Source organism: Pleurodeles waltl, chromosome 9 (assembly GCF_031143425.1).
Source record: "Pleurodeles waltl isolate 20211129_DDA chromosome 9, aPleWal1.hap1.20221129, whole genome shotgun sequence".
Classification (NCBI taxonomy): domain Eukaryota; kingdom Metazoa; phylum Chordata; class Amphibia; order Caudata; family Salamandridae; genus Pleurodeles; species Pleurodeles waltl.
This window is the reverse complement of record NC_090448.1, coordinates 958,487,626-958,508,159: the sequence shown is the minus strand read 5'-3', so window position 1 is coordinate 958,508,159 and position 20,534 is coordinate 958,487,626. Positions and strand designations below refer to the sequence as shown.

The following is a 20,534-nucleotide window of genomic DNA, read 5'->3' as shown; positions in this document are numbered from 1 at the left end:
GCCTAGGAGCTGTAGTATTGTTCTTGCTTGTATTGTTTGATTTGGAGACATGTGTTGAATGACTCTGTTGAAATTGTGAATTCTTTGTGGAGTTGGCGTTGCTACTCCTTTTGTTGTGTCTATTATGGCTCCTAGATATTGCTGTACTTTGCTTGGCTGAATGTTGGATTTTGCAAAGTTGACGGTGAACCCTAGTTTGTAGAGGGTTTGTATGACTTGATTTGTGTGGTTTGAGCATTGTGTGAGCGAGCTGGTTTTGATTAGCCAGTCGTCTAGATACGGGAATACATGCATTTGCTGCCTTCTGATGTGTGCAGCGACTACTGCTAGGCATTTTGTGAATACTCTGGGAGCGGTTGTTAAACCAAAAGGCAATACTTTGAATTGGTAATGTATTCCTTTGAATACAAACCTTAGATATTTTCTGTGTGATTGATGTGTTGGTATATGGAAATATGCGTCTTTGAGGTCTAGGGTTGTCATGTAGTTGTGTTTTTTGAGCAATGGTAACACTTCTTGTAGTGTGACCATGTGAAAATGGTCTGATTTGATGAATGTGTTTACTACTCTGAGGTCTAGAATTGGTCTCAGTGTTTCGTCCTTTTTTGGTATCAAGAAGTACAGAGAATAAACTCCTGTGTTTATTTGTGTGCTTGGTACTAATTCTATTGCATTTTTTTGCAGTAGTGCTTGAACTTCTATCTCTAGAAGCTGTGAATGGTGTTTTGATAAATTTTGTGATTTTGGTGGTATGTCTGGAGGGAATTGCAGGAATTCTATGCAATAACCATGTTGGATAATTGCTAGGACCCATGTGTCTGTAGTTATTTCCTCCCATGCTTCGTAATATTGACCTATCCTTCCCCCCACTGGTGTTGTGTGGGGGGGGGGGGGGGGGGTGAGTGACGTGTGAGTCACTGCTTGTTGGTAGTGGTTTTGGGGCTTTGAAATCTTCCTCTATTTCTAGGGAATTGCCCTCCTCTATACTGGCCCCGAAAGCCTCCCCTGTACTGTCCCTGGTAGGTGGACGGTGCGGACTGTGAGGTACTAGCTTGTGTGGCCTGACCCCGAAACCCTCCTCTAAAAGGTGTTTTGCGGAAGGTGGTATAAGATCCTCTGCTCTGCGGGGAGTAGAGTGCGCCCATGGCCTTGGCAGTGTCAGTGTCCTTTTTGAGCTTTTCTATGGCTGTGTCGACCTCCGGACCGAACAGAAGTTTTTCGTTTACTGGCATGTTAAGTACTGCCTGCTGAATTTCTGGCTTGAATCCAGACGTTCTGAGCCATGCGTGCCTACGGATGGTAACCGACGTATTAATGGTCCTTGCGGCTGTGTCTGCTGCATCCATAGAAAAGCGTATTTGATTGTTGGAAATGTTTTGACCCTCCTCAACAACCTGTTTTGCTCTTTTTTGTAGATCTTTTGGGAGATGTTCAATGAGATGCTGCATCTCATCCCAGTGGGCTCTGTCGTATCGCGCTAGCAGCGCTTGTGAGTTTGCGATGCGCCACTGGTTTGCTGCTTGGACAGCGACCCTCTTCCCGGCTGCATCGAACTTTCTGCTTTCTTTATCTGGGGGAGGTGCATCCCCAGAAGTGTGTGAATTTGCCCGTTTTCTGGCAGCCCCTACCACCACAGAATCTGGTGGCAGCTGAGAGGTGATGAATACAGGGTCCGTAGGAGGCGCCTTATACTTTTTGTCCACTCTAGGCGTTACTGCCCTACTTTTAACAGGCTCCTTGAAGATCTCTTTTGCATGGCGTAGCATGCCTAGGAGCATAGGCAGGCTTTGGTAGGAGCTGTGGGTGGAGGAGAGGGTGTTAAATAAAAAGTCATCCTCTACTTGTTCAGAGTGTAGTTCCACATTATGGAACTGTGCTGCTCTAGCCACCACTTGTGAATAGGCTGTGCTGTCCTCAGGTGGTGATGGCCTAGTTGGGTATGTGTCTGGGCTGTTATCAGACACTGGTGCATCGTACAAGTCCCACGCGTCTTGATCTTGGTCATCGTGGCTCATGGCGGTGTGAGCTGGTGAATGTGACGGGGTGTAAGTTGGCGAAGCCGGAGTTACAGGTGGAGGCGAGGGAGGAGGTGTTACCTTGTTTGCTGTTTGTTGCTGAGGAGCCTCTAGTGCTCTAAACTGAAGTGTTCTCTTTCTTTTGACAGGTGGAAGGGTACTGATCTTCCCTGTCCCCTGCTGAATAAAGATACGCTTTTGCGTGTGATCCACTTCAGTGGATTGCAGTTCCTGTTCGAATCTGTGTTTTTTCATTTGTGAAGACACAGAATGTTCTTCAGTATATGAGCCTGAAACTGGGTCTGTTGGTGCTTTTTTCGGCTCCGAAAACCCTGTGGTTTGTCTTTTCGGCTCCGAGGTAACCTTCCTCTTCTTTTGTGCCGAAAAATCTTGGCCTCTATGGTCTTCGGTGCCACTGTCTCGGCGTCGATCCGTGTCGACACCGAACTCTCGGTGTCGATGCTTCTCTTTAGCACTCTCTCGGTCCCGAGGAGGCTGCGTGCCGGTGTCTCGACCGGAGTCGGACGATCTCGACACTGAATGGGCCTTTTTCGGTGCCGATTGTTGGTCACCGGGAATTTGGGTTGAGCCATGGCCGGTTGGCAGTGGCGTCCCCTGGGCCTTTTTGCCTTTTTTAAGTTCTGATCTCGACGTCTTACTCACAGTTTTTGTATTGTCGAGTTCGTCGGAGTCTGAATCCTGGATGGAAAAGGATTCCTCCTGTTCCTCTTCTGTCTCGAACTGTCGATGCTCCTTTGGCGTGGACGCCATCTGCAGTCTTCTTGCTCGACGGTCGCGCAGAGTTTTTCGGGACCGGAACGCCCGACAGGCCTCGCAGGATTCTTCGCTGTGCTCGGGTGACAGGCACAGGTTACAGACCGAGTGTTGGTCCGTATAAGGATATTTGTTGTGGCATTCGGGGCAGAATCGAAACGGGGTCCGTTCCATCGGCGTTGTTCTCCACGCGGTCGGGCCGACTAGGCCCCGACGGTGTGCCGAAATCTACCCCGAAGGGCTCTGAAGCGCTTCGATGTTCAATGCGTCGTCGTATGTGTTTATCTCGAACCGGATCGCAACGATACCGTCGAAAATCTTCTGTTTTCAGCTATCTTTCCGTTCCGAAACTCGGAGCGACAGGAACACGTCCGAACCCGATGGCGGAAAGAAAACAATCGAAGATGGAGTCGACGCCCATGCGCAATGAGCACAGAAGGAGGAGTCACTCGGTCCCGTGACTCGAAAACACTTCTTCGAAGAAAAACAACTTGTAACACTCCGACCCAACACCAGATGGCGAGCTAATGCAGAACATGTGTATCTACAGCGACAGATGCCATCGAACTCTATTTTCCTAGGTTCTGGGGGCCCCTAAATACTCAATTTAGGGGTGTGTTTAGGCCTGGGGGGGGGGGGTTTAGTAGCCAATGGCTACTACCCCTGAGGGTGGCTACACCCTCTCTGTGCCTCCTCCCTGAGGGGAGGGGGGGCACAACCCTAATCCTATTGGGGGAATCCTCAATCTGCAAGATGGAGGATTTCTAAAAGTCAGAGTCACCTCAGCTCAGGACACCTTAGGGGTTGTCCTGACTGGCCAGTGACTCCTCCTTGTTTTCCTCATTATCTCCTCCGGCCTTGCTGCCAAAAGTGGGGCTGTGGCCGGAGGGGGCAGGCATCTCCACTAGCTGGAATGCCCTGTGGCGAGATCACAGAGACTGAGTTAACGGCTACAGATCTATGTTGATTCATGTATATTACCCAAATGCACAACTTGTGCTATCAGTGTGAGTATTTAACAAAAGGGTCACCAACCTTTTCCATGACAGGAGCTACTTTTGGTAAATGAATATCACCCTGACCTACTCATGAATAGTATCATTGTTACAATAGGACTAGGCCTGGGTGACAATTAAATTACACCAGCATAATTTTGGGATACACCTTTCATAGCACAAAAAATTATAGCATTATAGAACATCATGTAATTACACTGCACTGGAGTGCTGGATAAATGAAAACAAACTGAGGCAGCTGTGTTTCTTTCAGATTTTTTGTGAAAACTGTATCCTAGCATCAAAAATCAACAAGTGGACACATTTTGCACTAAAATATAGAGCTAAACGATGGATTTTTTTTTTAACTTTTATGTAGTAAAGCAAGATTTTGCTTACCTCTAAAGATGACCACGTCCAATAAGATTCCAGTTGTGACCTTCCTATATGGAATAAACAAAGATCACTCCCTGCAGCCCCTCATTAAAGCACATCTGTTCTTGCTCCCTCTACCATTCTTGCATGGCTGAGTGTTAATTTACACACTGTGGTTGACAGAACGAGGTACACAATTTGACCAATCTCTATTGATGATACTCTGCAAGGGAAAAGATGTGATCACACCGCAGACCATCCGACTGCAATGGACTGTCACAGTGTGTGTTTGTGTTAATGTAGAGCCCCGACACTAGTCTGTCTGGCTGTCACTACAAGGATGTGAATCACTACGTCCTTCACTGTGCCCAGACCCTCTCTTTGACCTACTAGGATGGGCTTTAATGAGCTACTTCCAAGAAACTGGCGAGCTACCGGTAGCTCCCGAGCTACTGGCTTGAGACCTGCTCTTTCAATCCATCGGTTTTGGTATATTAATTCAACTAAACATTTTTTTTTTTTTAGCAAAATACTTTTCAACTTCTCCAAGTCTAGTCAGACCAATTACCTTTTCCATCACAGGGAAGGACCCAAAATAAAGGAGGCAGAGGTAAATGGTTACAGCCCTAATCCAAATGGCTACCAGTGCCATTGAATACATTTATATTTTATGAGGTTGCATTAACCACTTGCAGGTTCTCTGTGACATAATTGTTCATGAATTCTTCATATTTTCATCCATCTACTATGTTAATGAACGTAGAAAAGTGTGCTCAGAAAAAAAGAAAAACTAGGAAATGAAAATATTGCAATTCGTCAAACAAATTTAAAAAATGGAACTAACCTGCCTAATGAAGGATATAACTCTTTGTGTTCCGTACTTATCCATATCTGGCAAGTTGATTTCATCACAGAACAGAACCAGCCACTTTCCCAACTGCACAGGAGCCAACACAACACCATTTGGGGTACGTCGATATTCACAGTAGTGGTCAAAAGTCTTCAAGAGCAGCTCTGGTGTAGTTGCACTAGAAAAGTTCAATCCAACAACCTGTAAAGTGTGAAAGTGAAATCATGTTATTTACTTTGGGGCTTTTCATCCATGTATTTGAGGCAAAGGTCAGTGAAGGTGCTACTGGTGTTAACATGAGGCTGACTGGGGAACTCCAGGGTGGAGCCGATGGGGCTTCTTCCCAAAGACAAGTTTACATGTGGTGCTCAAGTGACATGGAGGAAAGTGGTTTATTGCTTTAAATGGAGAAACACCAGAGTGTTGATAAGGTTCAAGGAGATCCAAGAACAGCAGTGGGTAGAATACCCTGTGTGGGTACTCTTCATCTCTACAGCAACAAAATAATTGCACAAAAACATTGTACATGAGCAGGACTTAAGAAACCGGCAATAACACAGGATTACAAATGGGAAGGATTTGTTTGGCGGGGGGAAATCTGTGCTTTACAAAGGACTGGACTCATAACCTCCCTGACCAAGTAGGTAAAAATATGTTTCAGGGAGGTTGACATGAGAAATAGAATGTGCAGATTAAGATATCCAGCATAACATACTCAGCCTTGAAAACGTACCTCTCCAAACAACTATAATCATCATATACATATACTGCCTTTGTGTTGCAAACTGAGACTAGGGACCCCAGTTAGAGGAACTGGGTGGATATTCAACAAGCGCAAGCAGTAGGAAGTTTCCTCAGAGGGGTACAGGTTTGAAGACCTCTGGCCATACCAGGTTGGACAAACAAGGTCGCTACAAAATCCAAATACATATAACCCCTACATACAACATACCACATAGCTGTTTGCCCCGTTAAAAGTCTGCTTCCTGCCACACACCATTACATCTTCAAGCAAGGGCCCAGGGGCCATGTGGTTTGCAATGCTACATACATATTTGGTTGCAACAAAGCTTCACCTCTACAAAAACACACCCTCCAGTTTCTTACCTCCATGTCAGGCAGAGCACGAAGAGCACTGAAGAGAGTCATAGTCTTGCCTGAACCTGGTGGGCCACAAAGAACCAATGGCTTGTGCTCTGCTAACCAGGTGTACAGCAATGCCTCATGCCTCACAGTATCCAATGTTGGCACAACAACATCCGGAGCAGCAACTTTGTGAGTCTCAACTTCGATTTGAGGAACCTTGGACTGCCATGGTAACCATTCACCGGTGATGGACACCTACACAAAAAGCATCTTCATTAAACTTGAAAGCAAGGTGTACAAAAACCAAAACACACACCGTGCCTGGAAACATTCTATGTTAACCCTTTGTTCTATAGGGGGACCCGTCATCATTAGCTACTAGAAAATGACAGATACAAGAAAAAGGGAGGGTGAGAAGAAGTGGGGAACGAAGGTGAGATAAGGAAAATGGACAAATGGAAAGCAAGTAGAAAGGGAAGAAGAGGAAAATGATGGAGAGGAGCCACAAGAGAGGTTGCATTACGCAAATGTCACCCTTGGTCTTGGGGTAGTACGAAGGAATACCACATATCCTACACATTACAGGCCTTCAACAAGGGTGCTAGTGTAATTCAGTCTTGATTGTCATCAGACTACAGGGTAGGAGTTCATTAGTGCTATCACTGTACCAACACTGAAACATGATACATGTAAAAAAAAAAAAAAAAAAAATAGTCATAAAATTTGTTAAGGTAGTTAGGACAACAGACTGGGAATGATTGAAACAGGGTCAAAGCTATATTGTGGTACCAAATGCTGTACACAGTAGTTTTCAGAACTTATAAACGTTTTAGAAGTCAGTGTCCTAAAGAAATTGATCAATCATAGAAAAAGTACATTATTTTCAAAAGTGTTTACCTCATAATCAATTATGGGTATGTTGGGTGCAGAGGGCAAGGGCACTGTAGTGATTCTCCTGATGTATTCACCAAGCTCAGCTCTCATTTTCAGACGGCTGTCTCCAGAGAATGACCACAGAATAGCATAAATGAGGTAACGCTGAAAGAAAGAAAAAAACACTTCAAATATAGACAGACAGTGTGGGAAGCTGGCCATCTATGCAGTGACCCAATGTAGGGGGGCACTATGTAGATAGTCCAGGACGACCCCTATTGGTTTACAGGGGTAAAAATTGAAAATCCCAAAAGCTCTTAAGTGGGCGAGCAGTTATACTTATCAGAGGGCAGAGCTAGGCTTTGGTGTGGGTGTGGGTGTGGGTGTGGGTGTGTGTGGGTGTGTGTGTGTGTGTGTGTGTGTGTGTGGGTGTGTGTGTGTGTGTGTGTGTGTGTGTGTGTGTGGGTGTGGGTGTGGGTGTGGGTGTGGGTGTGGGTGTGGGTGTGTGAGGGGGGGGGGGGGGGGGGGTTGTGGACAAGTAGGTAAGCTCCCAACAAGGGGGCTTGGTCAGCAGGCATCCGGTGAGCAGGGGGACACCGTTGGAAATTGAGGACCCTTGGGGGTGCCTACAACACATTATGACCACTTCCTGTGGGGGCTGGGCATATCCCAAGCCCAGAAGGCCTGGTTCCAACCAAAACCAAGATGGTGGAACCATTCTTCAAGTGTCCACCTTGGGTAGCACCACATTAGGAGTGTGGTTAGCGCAGGGGAAATACAGGCCTACTGACTAGCTATTTTTCCCTCCTGTCCAGTTGCCAAATGGGCTTCAGGGCAGGGAAGCCAGGGGTGTGCATACCAAAGGTGGCAGGGTCTTTGAAGAACCTGGCTTTAGTTTGCAGCTCTGCTATCCATTGTGCTGGAGCAGAAGGTTAACACCCCTCTCAGGAGCAGGGATTGATTCAGACCTCAGAGCACAGGCTTTCACCTCCAGGGGTCAGAAGCGTGCCTGGTGGTGGCAGATTGGACTAAACTGATCAGTCAGCACACCAAGAGACTAAAGGGATTTAGGGGGCACCTTTAAGGTGCCTAATGGATGCATGTCAGAATAAATCAGAGGCTGGCATTAGCCCTGATTTATTAAGATGAGAGTTCTGATACCCAGTCACATAATGGCTTCTCCAAATCCTATGGTGTTTGGTAACTCGTGTTGACGAGTGTCCAGCACATACCTTAAAATGGCTTCCTGGTTCACCTGTAATGCTCAGCAATGAGGCTGAGCATCACGGGGCCAGGCCATATCTACTCATTCAGATATGGCCACGCAGTAAGTAATGCACTCTGCCTTGGGGCTCTTAGGGGCGACTTACATAGACTTAGCTGCAGTGATGGGGGCAGGGCACACCAAGGGAGTGCCATGTTGTGTTTTCTCCTGGCTTGCACCAGGGCACGCGGACTGCCACAGCTGTGTACTTCTCAATTATATAGGGGGGGGGGGGGGTCCTGACGGTGGGACAATATGTGCTGCAGCCCTTAGGGACTCTCTCTTTCACCTAGGCCCTAGGTACCAGGAATTCCACTTACTAGGAGACTTACACGCATGGAGGAGTGTGCCAATTGTAAACTGTGTTACCTGTTTTTGGGAAAACAGCACTAGCACTTGGGGTCTGTTTAGCAGGAGCCCAGTACACCTCAGTCCAAAAAAAAACTCAGTGCCAGTAGCAAAAAGTGGAGGATGACTGCCAAAAATTGGCATTTTTCCTACAGATCGATATACAAATAGATACACAGATAGACAGGTAGACATACAGTCAGATATGCTATATTCACACAGGTATACATGAGACAAAGTAAACTATATCTAATCATTTATTTTCCCAGTCATGTCCTGCTTTTCGGGGTACCTCTAAATATACAATTACACAGAAGGAGGGTAAAGTGTTTGCGTCATCTTGAAGGTCTTTCTCCTACTTCGTAGGAGGTGTGGGGGAGGGAATAAAACCCTCCTAATGCCCAGAATACTAGCTTCTGAATACACTACCAAAAGCTCAGACTAGAGTAATTACTATAGTAACAAGTATTATATAGCTCGTACTTTACAGAAGAACAAACATTTTTAAGAACTGCAGAAAGAGGTTGTCCAGGAACTAGGGAACAATGAAAAAAGTTGATAAGAGCGAAAGCAACCATCAAATTGGAAGGTAAAAAGTACCTGGATATAACGCTCCAACTGATCAATCTGCATTGGGAAGTCTGGGTGGTTAGCATTGTACTGGGCAATGTTTCGACAAGCTTGATGCAGCATGGAGAAGAGAGAACCAAGGCACCGCAAGCGTGTGAGGTCCATTATGTGCTCCAGCTTGAAGGCATGTTCAAGAGCTTTGATAACCAATCCACTAGAAGTGAAATATGGCTGCAGAACAGTTGCAGCATCTCTTTGGATCTGTTGAGGAACACAAAAACAGAAAACTAGAAAATATCCAAGAAAAGCTGGAATATGTTAATTCTTAATTAATATGTGGAATACAATTTCAGCAGTCATATTAAACAGAAGAGTATTCTGAACTATTCCAAATAGGAAAGCCTACTTCATTTTATCTTGTGAAACACAGGTCACAATAAAATGTAACTATAAAATGTACCTGCAACATAGGTGAAGCAGATTCCTCCCCTTCATCTTCTTTGCCTTTTCTCAAGCGCTGTGCCTCATCTTCACCCTCATCCAGTGGAATACTCCGCACTCTGGCCAGGAAGTTATTGAAAATCATGTCCGTGCTCAAGACATCCTCACTGAACCAAACCATACCACACCTGGACACTGTGGCCAAAGTTGCATATTTCAAATCTTGTACTTCAAACATGATGCGTACCTGTAAATGAACACTGTATTATTGTAGGCAAGCTTAAAAGACCAAAACGTAAGTTGCAGCTCGGTGTAAAATCATAACTCCAGTTAACAAGCAAATGAAAAATGAGGTTCCAAAGGATCTCTAGATTATGCTTGGAGCTCAAAAGAGATTTCATATACAACTGGTAGAAATATGGTATTACTGAAGTTAACATTGTTTAGAAACAGGAGCTGTGCAGAATGATAAAAGATTTTCAACAGCAGTGCAAGTAGTTCTGGGGAGGGTGTTCTGAGTATATCCATAGCATAAAAGGTAAACACATTAACTGGGTGATAAATGGAATCATCCATTTTAAAAACCAGTGACACAACTATGCCAAAATAGTGAAGGTAAGGAACTTTAAAAAAAAAAGCTGGATGTACTTCATTCTGAGCGTCACAGTCTTTAGTAGATGTCTAAAGACCCAACACGTATAACTGGCAAGCTTATTTGATTGGGCATGTAAAGTTCTAAAGAATACAAACACTTACATTTGGAGGCAGGCTGAGGCGTTCTCCATTTGGCAGAGTCAGTAGCTTGTTGTCATCGAGCACAGAGTTCAAGTTCTCAACCCATTCAGGATCTACATCTCCATCGAAAATGATCCACTGACGCTTTTGCAGTTCACCTCTCACATTGTCAATTATTCTATTGCAGAAAATAAGTGAATTTCAATAAAATAGTCAAAATTGTGCTCTCATTAAGCTGCTACTATTAAGCTTAACTTTAATGACAAACAATTTAAATTTACCACAGCCCACTAATAATCTGAGGATAATGAGCTAGGATGATGCTTGCTGACAAGTTCAAATTAGTTTGATAAATACCAGTAGTGAACTGTCAAGCAAGCAGATACTACACAGGTAGAATATGGAAAATGTCACTTACCCAGTGTACATCTGTTCGTGGCATGAGACGCTGCAGATTCACATGCTATGCACATCCCGCCATCTAGTGTTGGGCTCGGAGTGTTACAAGTTGTTTTTCTTCTAAGAAGTCTTTTCAAGTCACAAAATCGAGGGACTCCTCCCCTTTCGGCTCCATTGCGCATGGGCGTCGACTCCATCTTGGATTGTTTTCCCCGCAGAGGGTGAGGGAGGAGTTGTGTATATAGTAATAGTGCCCATACAATGGAGTAAATATGTATGTACATAATATGGTTAAAAGTGTTATATTTACAAATTTACAAATGTTCAATACCTTTCCTCAACTTAAAACGGGTACAGGCTCCCGGGGAGGTGGGAGGCCGCATGTGAATCTGCAGCGTCTCATGCCACGAACAGATGTACACTGGGTAAGTGACATTTTCCATTCGATGGCATGTGTAGCTGCAGATACACATGCTGTGCATAGACTAGTAAGCAGTTATCTCCTCAAAAGCGGTGGTTCAGCCTGTAGGAGTTGAAGTTGTTTGAAATAAAGTCCGTAATACTGCTTGTCCTACTGTGGCTTGCTGTGTTGTTAACACATCCACGCAGTAATGCTTGGTAAATGTATGAGGCGTAGACCATGTGGCTGCCTTACAGATTTCCGTCATTGGTATGTTTCCTAGAAAGGCCATGGTAGCACCTTTCTTTCTAGTTGAGTGTGCCTTCGGTGTAATAGGCAGTTCTCTTTTTGCTTTTATATAACAGGGTTGAATACATTTAACTATCCATCTAGCAATGCCTTGTTTGGATATTGGATTCCCTGTATGAGGTTTTTGGAAAGCAACAAACAATTGTTTTGCGAATTTGTTTTGTTCTATCAATGTAGTACATTAGTGCCCTTTTGACGTCTAATGTATGTAATGCTCTCAGCTACAGAATCTGGTTCTGGAAAGAACACTGGAAGTTCCACTGTTTGATTTAAGTGGAACGGTGATATGACTTTAGGTAAGAATTTTGGATTTGTTCGTAGAACTACTTTATGCTTGTGTATTTGAATAAAGGGTTCTTGTATGGTAAAGGCTTGTATTTCACTTACTCTTCTGAGAGATGTGATAGCTATTAGAAATGCTACTTTCCATGTTAAGTATTGTATCTCACATGAGTGCATGGGTTCAAAAGGTGGACCCATGAGTCGTGTTAATACAATGTTGAGGTTCCACGAAGGAACTGGTGGTGTTCTTGGTGGGATAATTCTTTTCAGACCCTCCATAAATGCTTTTATGACTGGGATTCTGAATAATGAAGTTGAGTGCGTAATTTGCAGATAAGCTGATGGATGAAAAAGCTAACTTTGACTTTTGTAAGTGAAGTAGGTAGCTTACGATATTTTTAGCAGATGCGTTTAATGGTTGAATTTGATGAATATGGCAGTAATAAACAAATCTTTTCCACTTATTTGCGTAGCAATGTCTTGTGGTTGGTTTTCTAGCTTGTTTTATGACCGCCATACATTCTTGTGTAAGGTCTAGGTGTCCGAATACTAAGATTTCAGGAGCCAAATTGCTAGATTTAGCGATGCTGGATTTGGGTGTCTGATCTGTTGTTTGTGTTGAGTTAACAGATCTGGTCTGTTTGGCAGTTTGATATGAGGCACTACTGAGAGGTCTAGTAGTGTTGTGTACCAAGGTTGTCGTGCCCAAGTTGGTGCTATTAGTATCTTCCACATCTTTGGAAGTAAGTCTTTAGTATTTGGGGATGAATTTCCCATTCGTGGATCTGTTGGTGATCCCGAGAGAGATTGTCTGCTAACTGGTTTTGAATTCCTGGTATGAACTGCGCTATTAAGCGAATGTGGTTGTGAATCGCCCAATGCCGTATCTTTTGTGCTAAGAGACACAACTGTGTCGAGTGTGTCCCTCCTTGTTTGTTCAGATAATACATTGTCGTCATGTTGTCTGTTTTGACAAGAATGTGTTTGTGGGTTATTATAGGTTGAAATGCTTCCAACGCTAGAAATACTGCTAGTAGTTCTAAGTGATTTATATGAAGCTGTCTCTGCTGAGTGTCCCATTGTCCTTGGATGCTGTGTTGGTTGAGGTGTGCTCCCCACCCTATCATGGAAGCATCTGTTGTGATTCCGTATTGAGGCACTGGGTCTTGAAAAGGCCGCCCTCTGTTTAAGTTTATAGTGTTCCACCATTGAAGCAAGAGGTATGTTTGGCGGTCTATCAACACTAGATCTTGAAGTTGACCCTGTGCTTGCGACCATTGTGATGCTAGGCACTGCTGTAAGGGCCACATGTGTAATCTTGCGTTTGGGACAATGGCCATGCATGAGGACATCATGCCTAGTAACTACACCACTAATTTTACCTGGCACTTTTGTTTTGGGTGCATAGCTTGTTTTACTTTTTGGAATGCCTGTACCCTTTGTGGACTTGGAGTGGCAATCCCTTTTGCTGTGTTGATTGTTGCTCCTAAGTACTGTTGTATCTGACACGGCTGTAGGTGTGATTTGTTGTAGTTGAGTGAGAAACCTAGCTTGTGAAGGGTTTCTATGACATACTTTGTGTGTTGTGAACACCGTTCTTGCGTATTGGTTTTGATTAACCAATCGTCTAGGTACGGGAACACATGTATTTGTTGCCTTCTGATATGGGCTGCCACTACAGCCAGGCATTTTGTAAAAACTCTTTGCGCTGTTATCCCGAATGGCAACACTTTGAACTGGTAATGTACCCCTTGGAATACGAACCTTAAGTACTTTCTGTGGGAAGGATGTATAGGTATATGGAAATATGCATCCTTTAGGTCTAGTGTTGTTATGTAGTCTTGTTGTTTGAGCAATGGGATCACGTCTTGCAGTGTCACCATGTGAAAGTGATCTGATTTGATGTAGATGTTTAATGTTGTGAGATCTAATATGGGTCTTAGAGTTTTGTCTTTTTTGGGTATGAGAAAGTACAGGGAGTAAACTCCTGTTCCTTTCTGATGAATTGGTACTAGCTCTATTGCATCTTTTTGTAACAACGCTTGGACCTCTAGTTGTAATAGATCCATGTGTTGTTTGGACATGGTGTGTGTTTTCGGTGGGACATTTGGAGGGAATTGTAGAAATTCTATGCAATAACCATGTTGGATAATGGCTAGGACCCACGTGTCTTATTTGCTCCCAGTTTTTGTAAAAATTGGTTAGTCTCCCCCCCACTGGTGTTGTGTTGGGGATTTGTGACGTTGAAGTCACTGTTTATTTTGTAGTGTTTTGGGACTCTGGAACTTCCGTCTATTTTTTGGGAATTGTCCCCCTCTGTATTGCCCCCGAAAACTTCCCCTCTGATATTGACTCTGGTAAGTGGGTCTTGTTTGTGAGGTTGAGGGTTCTGTGCTCTGTCTCCAAAACCCCCCTCTAAACTGTGATTTACGAAATATGCCTTTGCTCTGTGGGCAGTAGAGTGCGCCCATGGCTTTGGCCGTATCTGTGTCCTTTTTATGTTTTTCGATAGCAGTGTCCACCTTCGGCCCAAACAACTGCTGTCCGTTAAAAGGCATACTCAGCACCGCCTATTGAATTTCCGGCTTGAATCCTGAGGTGCGTAGCCATGCGTGTCTCTGTATGGTGACTGCTGTATTTACAGTCCTAGCAGCTGTGTCTGCTGCATCCATTGCTAACCGTATCTGATTGTTAGAGATACTCTGGCCTTCTTCTACCACTTCTTGTGCTCTCTTTTGGATCTCTTTGGGTAGGTGTTCTATGAAATGTTTCATTTCGTCCCAATGAGCCCTATCATATCTAGCCAGCAAGGCCTATGAGTTGGCAATGCGCCATTGGTTGGCTGCCTGTGCCGCGACCCTTTTCCCCGCTGCGTCGAACTTGCGACTTTCCTTATCTGGTGGTGGTGCATCTCCCGAGGTGTGAGTTTGCCCTTTTGCGAGCTGCCCCTACAACCACTGAGTCTGGTGTTAATTGCTGCGTGATGTACACAGGGTCTGTTGGTGGCGGCTTGTTCTTTTTCTCCACCCTTGGAGTAATGGCCCTGCCTTTCACAGGCTCCTGAAACACTTGTTTTGAGTGTTTCAGCATTCCCGGTAACATAGGGAGACTCTGGTACTGGCTATGTGTGCTCGACAGTGTATTAAACAGAAAGTCATCCTCTATTGGTTCTGCATGCAGGGTGACATTGTGAAACGCAGCTGCTCTTGACACCACCTGTGTGTAGGCAGTACTGTCCTCAGGTGGTGACTGTCTCGCTGGATAATCTGATACAGGCGCATCATAAAGATCCCATGTGTCAGGATCCTCCTGACTCATTCCTGTATGAGTTGGAGACTGCATCATTGGTGGAGTGGCTACCGGTGATGCTTGTGGTGAGCGTTGTGGTGATGGTGGTGGAGTTATTTGTTTTGCCACCTTTGCTTGTGGTTGCTTGTCTTTCTCTTGGAAGGCAAGTTTCCTTTTAATTCGTATTGGAGGGAAAGTACTGATCTTTCCTGTGTCCTTCTGAATGTGGAGCCTCCTTTGGAGTATAATCTGGCTCCCCTGCCTCTAGCTCCTGTCCGAATCCGTGTCCTTGCATCTGTTAGGACAGGCCCTGTTCCTCGGTGTAGGAACTTGGTTTCGGCTCAGAGGCCGGATGTTTCGGTATCGAAACCTTTTTGACCGTCTTTTTTGGCTCCGAAGACACTTTCTTGCCTTTCGGTGTTCTGATGTCTCGGTGCCGACTCATTTCGGTGCCGCCCTCTCGGTGTCGAGATTGCTCTGACCCAGTGTCTCGAGGTCGAGTCTGTTCTGTGCCGGTATCTCGACCGGAGTCGGATGACTTCGACACATGCGTGCCCTTTTTCGGTGCCGATGGTCGTCACCTAATTTTCGGGTTAAGCCATGGCCTGTTGGCGGTGGCGCCCCTTGGGCTTTTGTGAATTTTCCGTGAGTTTTGTGCAGTGACGTCTTACTCACGGTTCTCGGCGTCTGTTCGGGATCGACCTCGTCCGAGTCCGAATCCACGATGGAGAAGGTTTCTTCTTCTTACAAGTGTTGTTGTCCTGCCAACGCCATTTGTAGTCTTCTTGCTCTTCGTTCTCTTAGCGTTTTCCTCGACCGAAACGCTCGACAGGCCTCGCAGGTATCCTCTTTGTGTTCGAGAGACAAACACAAATTACAGACCAGATGCTGATCTGTGTAAGGATACTTGTTGTGACATTCGGGGCAGAAGCGGAATGGGGTCCGTTCCATTAGCCTTGAAGACGCACGTGGTCGGGCCGACCAGGCCCGCCGAGGAATCGAAAACCCCGAAGGGCCACCTGAGCTCTTCAAAATTCGGTGTTGATCTGTTGTAACTAACCCGATACCGAACGCAAACAATACCGTCGAATTTTCCAAGATTTAACTAACTTTCCGAACCGAAACACGGAGCGAAGAGGAACACGTCCGAACCCGATGGCGGAAAGAAAACAATCTAAGATGGAGCCGAAAGGGGAGGAGTCCCTCGATCTCGTGACTCGAAAAGACTTCTTCGAAGAAAAACAACTTGTAACACTCCGAGCCCAACACTAGATCCCGGAATAATGCATAGGATGTTTATCTGCACCTACACATGCCATCTAACATATATAGAGAGAAACAACCACGATTACTGTTTGTGTACTAACGTATCTACTATATTACAGTCAGCTTACTTCCTCAGAACATGAGTAAACAATCCATCTGTCCATTCCCGTGTGTTTGGATCCAGGGTCCCATACAGATGGTCTTTGCTTATTGCCTTTGGATCAATGATGTGTGCAACACCCTCAACACCCTCGAGCCGCTCCAATGCTTTGAGAAGCACTCTCCAGGCCATGCTTTTCCCACTTCCTGAAGGCCCCACCATCATTAACCCATGATTGATTTGTGCGATCTGATAAAGCTGAAGAACCTGCAAAGACAAAGAATGTATTTAGACACAACTTCCTATCAAAATGTAAGAAAATAAAATAGCCATTGCAAGAAAAAAAACAAGAAGCAGAACTATTACACTAGTTTACATTTTGCTTAGCACCAACTAGAACTCTTTAATAGTAGTTTCAAAGAGTGATTACATACCAGCAAATCAGGCAGTACAGCACAAAATTCCAGAAATCTATATATATATTTTTTTACAGCTTAAGAAAAATGGGAAATAGGTATTGAGACCCATATAGATGACAAAAGTTCTTACGCAAGACTGGAGGTGCGCCTGGGTTTTTTTTATCTGCTGTGCTAAGTTCTCAGAGGGGTGGAATCACACTGGTTGATTTCTGAAAACAAATATGCTTACACTGCGGTTACACCTACACAATACTTACTTTTTCAACCCATATTCCACCAACTTCTTCTCCATCACCATACGTGAGATACATTTCTTGGCAAACTTTCTTTAGTTCTTCACGCAAAGCAGTCATTTCACCACGATGATATTGCACTCCTGGAAATACATCGGACAGGAGACTGAAAAGTAGTGGGATGTCTTCTGCTACTAATTTTGGTACCATAGTTTCACAAACACTCTGGATCAGGATCTAAAGAGTAAAAAACGTAGAGTTGATAATTTCAATAAGCAATTAAATACCTTACAAATGAAAATGAAAATAGAAACAACAGAGACTTCCACTTAGATATGTTTCAATCGCTAGCTGTGTCCATTTGAGGAAGTTACTCACAACTTTTAAAAACTATAAAAATAAATAAATTTAAAAACAATTATTCTGCAGAGTAGGGTGTCCACCTATGGAGTATGCATAATTATCGATGCCAGACACTACAGGGGTTCATAATTCTTATGAATCTTGGCAGAGGAGTGGGAATTAATAGTAAACCACATTAATAATCTAGAATCTTAAAGCAATTCCAAGGGTTTAAATTCTATTGGACCAAGCTTGAAGCTCCAAGATTAACAAGTTACTTACCTATGTTAACGCCTTTTCTGGTAGACTTACTGCAGGTTCCTCGATTTGTGAAGAACCCCTGGTGTCAGAATTGATTCGGAAACTTTTGCAGCAATTTCCCCCACGCATTATGCGTTGGGTCCCTATATATGTGCCTCTTCTGCGCATTAACATCAGTTTCTTTATGAACTCGCTCCATACCAACATCTGACAATGTGCAGATGTGAAGAATGTGCAGTTAGGCAGCTTCTCTACCAGAAAAGGTATTAACGATGGCATGTAACTTGCACTTCCAGGAAAGACTTCTAGCTGAAAATTCCCCACCTTGTGAATAGATACCAAAACAGTACATCTCTCCCCAGGTGGTGGACTACGGAATTGCTCAAATTTGGAAATCTTGCAGGACAGGAAAAATATCCATTCTGCCAGACCTGGCTATCCAGGCAGTGTATGAAGGAGTGTCCATGTAAAAGCCAGGCAGAAGTCCAAAGATTGGCACATAATGTGCCAGCATTAGAATCAGCCTTTGTTCCGGTGGAATGAGCCTGAAAATCTTCCGGGGGTTGTTTTTTGGCCAGCTCACAGCAGATCTTGGCGCATAGCACAAACCACTGAGATGATCCTCGTCTACACAGTTTTTCCTTTCGTTACCTCAGAAAAACCAACAAATATTTTGTCATCCATTCAGCATTCCCGTGAACAACCAACAGTGAAATTAAGGGCTAGCTTTTGGTCAAGGTGGTGAGAGCGGTGCATAAAGAGCCAGAAGGTGGTGGACTGCCCTACATGAAACGTCGTAACGACCTTGAGCCAGAATACTGCTTTTGTCTGGACGACCAGTTTGTCCGGGATGAACAAAATGTACAGTGGCACCACAGTCAATGGCTGCAGTTTATTTACTCACTTGCCTGGCTGATGTCATGGTGATGAGGAAAACTGTCTTAATGGTTAACAGGCAAAGAAGCCCACTGTGCACTGGCTCAAAAGGAGTAGTGCAAATGAGATGTGAGAACCAAATTAAGGTCCCACTGCGCCATTAGAAATGGAATTGGTGAAACATGTGGGTCAACTACTTCAAAAAGCGCATCACAACAATTGATCTGAAGACAGAAGACTAACTCTGTAGACACAGAAAGGCCGAAAGAGCCAACAAATAACCTTTGATTGTGGTCACAGCAAAGCCTTGCTGGGCCAGTGAAAGACAAAACAAAAGTATGTCACAAATGTGATTGCAAAGGCTCAACATAACAGTAGGGATACCAAGCAACAAGCTCTCCCAGCATCCTGCATGTATAGCTTTGATAGAAGGATGCCTGGCTGTCAGAATGTCCCCAACCACTTCTGGAGGATAAAAAAAAAACATCAAATGTCTCTGCTTAATCTCAATGCATTGAGGTGTAATTTGTGAAAGCTCAGGTGCTACTAGGATGACTTGGGCATAGTCTCTCCAGATCGTTTTCAGTACTCTCAGCAAAAGAGGAAGGGGTGAAAAGGCGTACAGGAGTCCTGAGCCCAAGTAGAGGTTAAAGAGTATGCTACAGAGGACTGCCTTAGGAACTGTAGTGCCCAAAAGTTTCAACATTGCACTTTCTTTGCGGCAGCGAATCAATCGAGCCAGGGTTTTTCCCATTGCTGGAAGACGCCTTGTGCCACCTCCAAGTGTAACTGCCACTTGTAAACTGCTCGGCAATGGCGGCTGAGTTTGTCCTACCATTTAAAGATTCGGCCAGGTGTTGTGTGATCAGGTAAATGCCCTGAGCGTTCAGCAATTTCCAAAAACAGTTAGCCTCCTGGCATGATGCACGACACCCCACACTGCCATGTTTGTTGCAGTACCACATGACAGTCAAGTGGTCTGTGAGCACCTGTACCCGTTCCCCCGAACTGTAAGGAGAACTTCTGACCATGCCAAGTTTATAGGATGCAACTCTAGCTGATGTTGCGCCACGTTGAGACCAGAGTTCTCTTATCTCCACCTCTCCCAGACGGCCTCCACAACCCAGCAACGATGCATGTCACAACCGTTCACTCTGGGTGGGATAGGAAGAGAAGTCTACCACCAATCCAACAGCGGACTGGCAGCGCCACTGAAAGTATTGCGCAGTCTCCTATTCTACTTGGATTGAACCTGATAGACTGCCTTGGTGGTCAGCCCACTGAGACTTTAGACCCCAATTCAGAGCCTGAAAGCACAAAGTAGTTCAAGAAGCACAGAGCCGATTTGGCGGGGATCCGGTTTGCAAGTAAACATTAGGATCATAGCTCAAATGTCCTAGACTCAGAGGACTCGAAAAAGCAAATCCAAGATGGCTTCGATAAAGGGGAGCCTCTGTGAATGGGGTCAGATGCAACTTCTGCACATTCCTGGAAAAATCCAACAATGTCAACAGGTGAGCCGTCATCTGGAGGTGTTTTACAGCTATCTCAGAAGAGTCTGTTTTGGGTTATATCACTGTCCCAGGGGGCCTGGACGTTTGCAGCCTGATCCTTTGCCTCTAACTCAAAAAGACTGGGAGATGAGATTTTGTTACTGTAGGCCAGTATTGGTGCCTCTGCTGGTAACCTCGTCCAGAGCCTCAAAAAGGGTGAGTGGTCTGGAGAAACTGGCGGACAGACGGAGCTAGGCTTAGAGAGAGAGCTGTGGCCTTGCTCTCATTAAAATATTCTATCACGGAGTCCGCCTTCACTCTAAACAGGCAAGAGCTGCCAAACAGCATGTCCATTAGGGACTTCTCGAAGTCTGAAGAAAAGTCTATGGGGCACATCCAGCCATGGTGCCTTAGTGACACACTGGTGCAGACTACCCTACCCAGATGGCTATTTGTATCTAAGCCAGTGTTGTTTGCCACATCTTGACCACCCAGGATTAGACGCTATAATGTGACTCAGACATCAACCAATAAAGCTGG

At 44.8% G+C, this 20,534-nt stretch overlaps 1 protein-coding gene across 2 annotated transcripts in view; it reads right to left on the bottom strand.

Annotated features, from left to right (window-relative positions):
• Nucleotides 1-20,534, bottom strand: part of DYNC1H1 (dynein cytoplasmic 1 heavy chain 1) — a 916,572-nt gene that overhangs the window by 637,620 nt on the left and 258,418 nt on the right. For both annotated transcript variants that reach the window (XM_069208347.1, XM_069208346.1), the window contains exons 32-39: nt 17,047-17,259; nt 16,399-16,637; nt 10,348-10,504; nt 9,611-9,838; nt 9,181-9,411; nt 6,993-7,133; nt 6,117-6,350; nt 5,004-5,210 (exon numbers count right to left, since the gene is read on the bottom strand). In XM_069208347.1, the coding sequence (XP_069064448.1) occupies nt 5,004-5,210; nt 6,117-6,350; nt 6,993-7,133; nt 9,181-9,411; nt 9,611-9,838; nt 10,348-10,504; nt 16,399-16,637; nt 17,047-17,259 (1,650 nt within the window). The remainder of the gene's footprint in view (nt 1-5,003; nt 5,211-6,116; nt 6,351-6,992; nt 7,134-9,180; nt 9,412-9,610; nt 9,839-10,347; nt 10,505-16,398; nt 16,638-17,046; nt 17,260-20,534) is intronic.